Genomic DNA, 8,635 nt, shown 5'->3' on the forward strand with positions numbered 1-8,635 from the left:
GCCTGTGTACCCCAAAAAAAAAAAAAAAAAAAAAAAATTCAATGCACAGAACTGAATCAGCCCATACAAGTGGAGAAATGGAAACCAAGAATTCCTTCCTCCTTTTGGTGCCTGTTTGCTGGACCATTTTCCCCTTAGTTGGCAGGATGGCACTCAGCAGGACATGCTGTGTTGGTGGGGTTCAATTTTTGTAATGAGATATAATTCACATACCATAAAATTTACCCCTTTGAAGTGTACAGTTCAGTGGGTTTTTTGTTTTTGTATATTCACAAGATTGTGCAACCATCGTCACAGTCTAGTTCCAGAACAGTGGACTTAACATTTTGACTTGAATCTTTGAATGAAATGCTAACCACAGGTTAACTCTGATTTTCAAGAAACTTGTTCTAGAACTTTGGCCCCTTTTGCAAGGGAAGCTGCAGTTTTTATTCAAGTGTCATTTTTATAAAACATAATAATAGAAAAAGAGTCAGAGGACATTGAAATGTTCTTAGGCTTGTTGCCTAATATCTTTTGCCTGCTACTGATGATTTTTAAATCTTTGGTCTTTAGCTGGGGGCTTAATACCATGGCTATCTATAATAAAGAATATTTGAAGCAAAAGTAATGAGACTGTCTTTGCTTTCTTTTCCTTCCTCTTCTTGTCAAGCCATGCTTCATTAGGGCAGGGCTTGGGCCTGTTTTGTCCTCTGTTTCCATCACCTAGCACAGGGTCTGTTATACAGTAGGGGCACAGTAAAGATTTGCTGAATAAATGGGCTGTGTGAGGTGCCCAGGGGAGGTCATTTTTGGCATGTATCACTCCAGGTCGTTCATGGTGACCTTTGTACTTTGGCTTTCTGGATGGCCATGAAATACATTTATAGCCCTGAGATATCGCTGCATGTAGAACGTGAGAACTTGACTTCTTCAGTGTAGTTCTAGGGACAGAACCTACAAAGATCCCATCATCCCCAGCTCCCAGGAACTTTCATCCAACTATAAACTGAATTTGCAAAGGCTTCTTGGGTTGATGTGGTGAAGCACTGTGGGTGGTATGATTGTGTGTCTTTGCATGTATACACGTGTGCACGTGCATTCTGGAACTGTGTGGATGGAACTGTGAGGAATTCCTCCATGTTTTTATAAATTGCCCCTTTCTTCTTTCTGCCCTTGTAGTTTATTGGTCGGCCAGGGTACAGAGGGGCCTCCAGCCTGGGCACGTGGCCCAGGCGTGCTGGCGTTCAGTGGCCTATTGTTTCCTGCCCCTCATATGCATGGACAGAGGACTGGGGCTGGCACAGCTGCCTTCTTGGGGACCATTGTTTGTCTTTGCAGCAAAAGCAGCAGCAGCAAAAGCCTGGACAGAGCACGTTTTGCCCTGGACAGAGCAGCCATTCTGTCTTGGAGCTGCAGGCCTGGAGATGGGGGTAGTTGGAGTCTCCCTTAAGTGCCTGAGCAGAGGCTCTGAGGGTGGGAGCCAGGGCGGCATCTCCTTCCATGGGGAGGGGTGGGGGAGGGGAGATGCTCAGTGGAGTCGCATCACTAATTAACCACAGTGGCAGGTGGTATCTCTTAGCAGAGACTCTCCTTTTCCTGGATTGGGGTGGGGATATCGCATTCTCACTTCCTTCAAAGCTGCCCTGTAGAGGAGATCTAGGAAGCAGGAAGGGATCCAGCCCAGTTGTGGACTAGTTGAAACATGGGCTAGTTAGTGAGTCACCGGGCTACTTCAAACTTGACTCTGGGGGCCTGAGTCACCACCTCATCTGGAAGGTGGGGAAGGGGACATTCCAGGGTTTGGAGCGAGAAAAACTGTGATTCCCCCAGAAATACCTCAGAGACCCCAGACTCTTGTCCGTTTCTCTTGTTTCCCTGCGCCACTGACAACCTCTTTGACAAGTCAAGGCAAACCTTCATTTGGCTTCAACCCCACTTGCACCTAATTGTATGAGCCTTTGGTAAATTACTTGTCATACTTCAGTTTTCTCATCTGTGCAATCAGGACAATTGGGGATACCAATTATGGACTGGTAATAAAGGTTAAATGAGGTGATGTGTATAAAGGTGTTCAGTAAGCACGTGCTCCCTTTCCTTCAGGGGCCCGGAGGGGATGCCTGATGTTGGGGTGCACTTTGGGTGATGCTGCCCATTTGTTGAGACACCTAAGGAGGTCAGGGTGGAATTCCATGCTGGCTGGATGCACGTTGGGGCTTCTTAGATTAATTCACATATCTTAAAGGCCTCCCATGAAGTGCTTGCTCCTCAGACAGGACAACCCTGGAGTGGTCTACCTCTGGAACTTTATGGGTATTGTGGGAATTTGCTTAGCCTCCTCTTTTTATGGCGAAGGTGGGCATCATCCATCCTCCTGTGCTCCCTTTCTGCTCCACTAGTTAGTTTATTGAGGCAAAGTCTTAAATGAATTACAAGTGACTCAGAGAGGGCTGGCAGCCCCTTGCCTATCCACATCCTCTTGCACATCTGTTACTGACTGGGTACCTAGAAAGCCTTTTCACCCTAAGATGCCCTGATTCTTATAATTATTTTTTTTTGCGGTACATGGACCTCTCACTGCTGTGGCCTCTCCCGTTGTGGAGCCCAGGCTCCGGACGCGCAGGCTTAGCGTCCATGGCTCACAGGCCTAGCCGCTCTGTGGCACGTGGGATCTTCCCTGACTGGGGCACGAACCCATGTCCCCTTCATCGGCAGGCGGACTCTCAACCACTGCGCCACCAGGGAAGCCCTCTGATTCTTATTTAATGGACAAGTTGTAAGTAATATCAATGAGCATTGAGAATGTCCTCTCCACCCACAGTCTGCCTACCCAGTGGCTACTACTACCAGCTATTACTTCTATCTATCAAAGATAGAAAGAGGACAGATGCCTCGAGGAATAGTCTCGGCAAGGGCTGTTGCCTTTAAGAGGCCCAGAAATCCCTGGCAGGAACCAGATGCCTGGCATGCCCTCTACAGATCTTCCCCCCAACACCCCTGTAATCAGACTCCAAAAAAACACAGAACAAGAGAGCTTTGATGAGGTAGGCGGCTTTTCTGCGCAGCCTTCTGTCTGCTTGAAACAATCCTCCGGTGCTCAGTTTCAGTTCAGGTGAGGTTACTGCAGGCCTGGTTGGCATTGGTGGTTGGCACGGGAGGAGGCAGGGAGCCGAAGAGGGTGAGAACTACACTCACAGATCACCTGAGATCACCCATAAAGGACCAGATACTTGTGGTACATCCTGATATCTGTAAAAACAAACAAAAATGAAGATGGGGATGGATGATGGGCCTGCAGCTACTCCAAGGCAAAGCCCAATGTACCATTTGCCCATCCCTCACTGCTTCATAAAAGGAGTGGTTGGCAGAATTTTCAACATCATAGCTTCGTTCCTGGATTTGCCTCTGATTTATCTGCAGCTCAGATGAAAACTCTAGATTCCACACCCCCACCCTGTGCATTACAGAGCATAGACTGAAAGCACTGTTACAACTCTACTGTTGAGGAATGAATTTAGAGCATGCAGAGGAAAGGTGTAATAATACAGGTGCTCTTTTTCCCTGGGATTGGAGTTACTGTCACATCCTAAGCTATTGGAGCTGAGCAGGCTTGTTGGGGGGTGGGGAAGAAAGGGTTGAAAGAAGTGACTCCACTGTGACTCAGATGGGGATTGGGACATAACTTCAGCAGGATACGCACTGCAGGCCTTGCAGTCTGGCTTTGGCAAACTGCTTCCTGTGGGTGCCAGGTCTCTTGTCAGTAACGAATGCAGTATTGCATCTGAGGCAGATCTGGTTGTATATGAAGCTGCCATTGCTGCAGTTCCAGAGAGGGTGTTTGCTAACCCTGTACGAGCATTCTGGCCAGCCAGAAAGCTGCCAAGCTAGAGCTTAACCAGAAATATTTCTAGCTTTGACACGGCAGAGGCTCTGAGCATCCGTGAGGATGAAGCATCAGAGATATGAGTGATATTTGTTGGTGAAAATATCAGCTTCTTGAAGATTGATTACATTCAGTGGTGTTGGAAACTATGGAATCCGATTGACAGTTAATGGTTTGCATGCCTAGAGGTCTGGGTGCTTGTTTCATTCTTGACTGCCACTATTTGCCCTTGGGCAGAGCCCTTTCTATCTCCATTAAAATATCCTGACCTCTCCCCCTGCTTCATGAAGATGTGGAAAAACAGTTTGAAATAATGGGAGAAAGTATAAAAAGTAGGACTTTGGGCTCTGAAGTGAAGCTGTTTGGGTTTGAATCCCGGCTCCACCACCTAATAGCTTGACTTCTTTTTAAGAGTCAGTTTTCTCATCTTTAAAATAGGGATGAAAGTAGTACTAACCTAATAGGATGGTTGGGAGATAATTCATTTGGCTCCCTGCCAGAAGGGAGCCTACATTCTGACACTGTGCTGGAAGCACAATAAATTGCTCATTAAGGGGTAGCTCTGAGTATTATTATGTCTGATAAGCAGCTTCTCTTAAATGATTTAGCAGATCCCTGGTTTCAGTGTTCTTTAAGGGTCTGAAAAGAGTTGGTGAGTTTTGGTGGTGCCTCACATCACATTTTAAAAATTAAAGCATTTAAGCTCCCCATAGCACAGGGAACAACTAAATGGAAGGGGTAAATGTTGGTGTTATGATTTTTTCCAGGGATCTCTGTCTGACTGCTTCACCTCGCTTTCATTGCAGAGATCCGTGCTCAGCTCACAGAGCAGATGAAATGCCTGGACCAGCAGTGTGAGCTCCGGGTGCAGCTGTTGCAGGACCTCCAGGACTTCTTCCGGAAGAAGGCTGAGATCGAGATGGACTACTCCCGCAACCTGGAGAAGCTGGCAGAGCGCTTCCTGGCCAAGACGCGAAGCACCAAGGACCAGCAGTTCAAGTAGGGACACTGTGGCTGTTACCTTTAGAGACCTTGAGAATGGGGTCCGGGATGGAGGGAGGCAGGGTGTGCCACCTCCATCGAATTGTATTTATGAAGCAGGTGACCTAGTGATTTCAAATTGGCTGAGGGTTGAGAGCCCTCAAGGACTTCTCCTTTTCCAGATCAGTCTTACATTCAGTTCGATACCTTGGAGAGATCAGAATAGATGATAAACCATGCTTATAATAACAGCAAACGCCTTTAAAGCTCTTCCTATATGCCAAGCATGGTTCTAAGGGCTTTCACATATTTGTTAATTCACTTAATCTTCACAACTCCATATGTTAGTTATTGTTATATCCCCAACATACAGATGAGGAAACTGAGTCATAAAGTGGTTAAGGAACTTGCCCAATGTCTCTCTCTCTCTCTCTCTCTCTCTCACACACACACACACACACACCCCTAATAAATAAATAGCAGAATAGCAGAGCTGAAATCCAAACCCAGGCAATCTGGCTCCAGAGTCTGTGTTCTTAACCATTTCACCAAACTGTCTTTAACTGGAAGAAATGAATGTTGTAGCCATAAATCTAAGTCTCTGTGCAGACAGTTGCTAAAGCCTATTCCTTCTACATTTACAGTATTTTATACAACTGGCCCCTTCACTTTGTTCTCACTGCCATTGCACTAGTTTAGATCATCATCATCTTTGCCTGAGTGATTGCAATACTTACTGTATCATCTTTAGCAGAGGTTCTCAATCCTGGCCACACATTAGAATTCCCTGGAGAACTTTTTAAAAATACTGAAATCTGGGCCCCACTCCAGATCAATTAAACCAGAATCTCCGGGAGTAAGGCCCGAGTAACAGTGTGGTGTAGAAGCTTCCCAGATGATTCTAACGAACGACCGGCGTTGCGGACAACAGTCTTTAGCTTCTCCCCATTCCAATCTGCCTGATCCATTATTATCAGATTTAGTCTTCCTGGAACACCCTGGGGATCAGGCAGTCTCTCTGTGTAATGGCCCCCCGATGTCTGTGTTCTTGATACTGAAGATGTGGTTTCCCAAGATAGCACCGCCGGGGTTTTGGAGATGCAGAATCTCAGGTCCTACTCCCAGTCTGCTGTAACAAGATCCCCAGGTGATTTGTGTGCACAATTAAGTTTGAGAAGTGTTGCTCTGTTCACAAAGGTGTATGTACACTTCTTGGCTTGGTCTTCAAGCCCCTCTACATCTGGCCCGACCAGCTTTCCAACCTTATTTCCTGTTTCTGTTCTGCTATACTGCAGCCAAACAGAACACTAACTCCACTGGGCCTTTGCTTATCCTGTTATGTGAACTTTTGTGCCCATTCTTCACATCTCTGCAAGTCAAAGCCATACCCATGTTTTAAGACTGAATGCAGATGCAACCTGTTTTAAGAAACTTTCCAGATTCTCCCAGGAGGAAGAATGTTCTCCGTCTTCTAAATTCTTAGAGCAGTTCTTTTTTTTGTTCTTTTATTAGGACATTCAGAACTATCTGCCTTATATTATCTTCCCTCAGTGGACTGTCTAAGCTTTTCTGATTCATTGTTCAGTCTCCCACAGTGCCTAGTGTAATATGTAATAGATGCTCACTAAATATTATTGGATGAGTAAATGAATGAGTGAATTTAAGAATTAATGCCAAGTGTATCTTATTTCCCTGTTTTCTATTTTTGTTTATCGCCCTAATAATTTGGGATACAATTTATCCTTTACAAGCCAGCTCTGAGCAATGAATAAGTAAGGAGAACATATGACACTTTCAATAGAAGCCAGAAAGAGAATTTCCTCCAGATGTTTTGTCCTCCGAGTCCCTTATCTTTTGCAAGTCCTGTTCTCTTTATGATAAGCAATCCTGAGAGACTAAAATGTTATTTTAGTATATGATAAATGAAGATCAGTGGGGGAATTGTTTGCTTTAGAAAAATGATTCAAAGTTGGATTTATTCTCTTGATAAACTCCTCCTAAGTTTAAAATAGCATTTGATTTTTAGTACTATATTATATTCTCAGCTTAAGGACACATTTACTACAAATTAAGGTACAGATGTGCTGAACTGCTCTAAGATCACATACAAGAAATAGGGTGTTTTCTCCAAGACTGGAGAATTGATTTCCCTTCTGATAAAGTTGGTACCTTGCTTCATTTTTCCCAGACGACAAATGAGTATTTCTTGAGAGCCAGCTATGTGCTCTGTGTTGTACAGGTATTGGAAGATACAAGACAGGTTTATTGTGTGTATCCATAGGGAGCCATATCTGGTTGGGGAGAAAAGATTTTTAATATAGGAAGCAATTAGAGGATAAAGCAATAATGGTCTCATTAAGAGATCATTGGTTTTATGTAGAATATAGATGTGATAAGAGGTCAGTGATAAATCATCAGAGACAGATAAAGGATGTGGAATAGTCAGGAGCATTTTCATGAAGCAAGTGGGATTTAGGTTAGTCCTTAAAGGTAGATTTGTGTAGGAGAGAATAGCATGTGCGAGAGAGAGGAAGCAGGAGTGTTTGGTGGTGAGGGGTAAAGGGGCTAGTGAGGGATCCAGCTTTATTACAGGAGGTTCGTATGCATTCATTCAACAAATGTCCATTGTGCATTCCTTGAACTCCTTCAGACCAGACGTTGTACCCTGGGATATAACAATGAACAAGCACCGTCTTCCACATGGCACTTATAATAGAATGAGGAAACAGGCACTGAACACATCACACATTTAGATGAGTTGAGGTAAGTGTTGCAGAACAAAAGAACAAAGGGCTACAAGCACTTGTAGAGGAGCCTTTGCCACTCCTTTGCTGTCACTTTATGGCTAGGTTACTTTAATAGTTTCTTGTTGGATCTTATCCTGAGGAGCAATCTATTGATACTTATTCAACAGACCCCTTTTAAATGCCTACTGGGTACTGTGTTCTGTGCTGATTCCTTCAGAGACTGAGATAAGCTCTGGAATCTTGGCTAACAGGGAAAAGAGACGTGTAAACAATATAATGTAAAAAGGACTTTAACAGAGGTATGAGCAAAATATTATGAGAACACAGGTATTTCCCAAAGCAGTGGAAAATAGGGTTTAGATAAGTAGACACCAAATAACGGTGCTTTGACAGACAAGCAGGGTAGTTCAAATTTGATGTGGCAGCATGGTAGAGAGCCCTCTGGGCTCTTGTGTGGGGAAGGAGATGTGAGGAAAGATGGTAGAAGAATGAATTTTTATGCCAGAGAAGGCCAAGATGGAGGTTTTGGGGGGATAATCCATGTACGATGTGAGAGCAAAGGCATAGAATAGAGAGGAAGGCATATATTCAAGAAGTATTCAAGAAACTTAAGAGGACTGGGTAACTGATTGGGTAAAGAACTGTAACGGTCAGAGGTGACCCAGTGTCTCTAGCCTGGAGTCCTGGAAGAATTGGGGCATCTATGTTAGAAGTGGGGCTGTTGAGGGAAGACCTGGTTTGAATGGTGAGCCTGCTCTGGGCATGTTGGGTTTGGGGCAGTGGGAAGGCTGTCCAGTGGAGATGTTGTACTATTGAGGTAAGAGGTGAGGTAAAAAGTGACTATGGGAGCTTCCCTGGTGACGCAGTGGTTGAGAGTCCGCCTGCTGATGCAGGGGACATGGGTTCGTGCCCCCGTCTGGGAAGATCCCACATGCCACAGAGCTGCTGGGCCCGTGAGCCATGGCTGCTGAGCCTGCGCGACCGGAGCCTGTGCTCCACAACGGGAGAGGCCACAACAGTGAGAGGCCCGCGTACCACCAAAAAA

At 45.0% G+C, this 8,635-nt stretch overlaps 1 protein-coding gene across 3 annotated transcripts in view; it reads left to right on the forward strand.

Moving 5' to 3' along the window:
• The window catches only part of SRGAP2 (SLIT-ROBO Rho GTPase activating protein 2), a 235,076-nt gene that overhangs the window by 87,078 nt on the left and 139,363 nt on the right, over positions 1–8,635 (forward strand). For all 3 annotated transcript variants that reach the window (XM_007470702.1, XM_007470700.1, XM_007470701.1), the window contains exon 2: positions 4,669–4,861. In XM_007470702.1, coding sequence (XP_007470764.1) covers positions 4,669–4,861 — 193 coding nt within the window. The remainder of the gene's footprint in view (positions 1–4,668; positions 4,862–8,635) is intronic.

This window comes from Lipotes vexillifer, unplaced genomic scaffold (assembly GCF_000442215.2).
Source record: "Lipotes vexillifer unplaced genomic scaffold, Lipotes_vexillifer_v1.1 scaffold1122, whole genome shotgun sequence".
NCBI classification, from domain to species: Eukaryota; Metazoa; Chordata; class Mammalia; order Artiodactyla; family Lipotidae; genus Lipotes; species Lipotes vexillifer.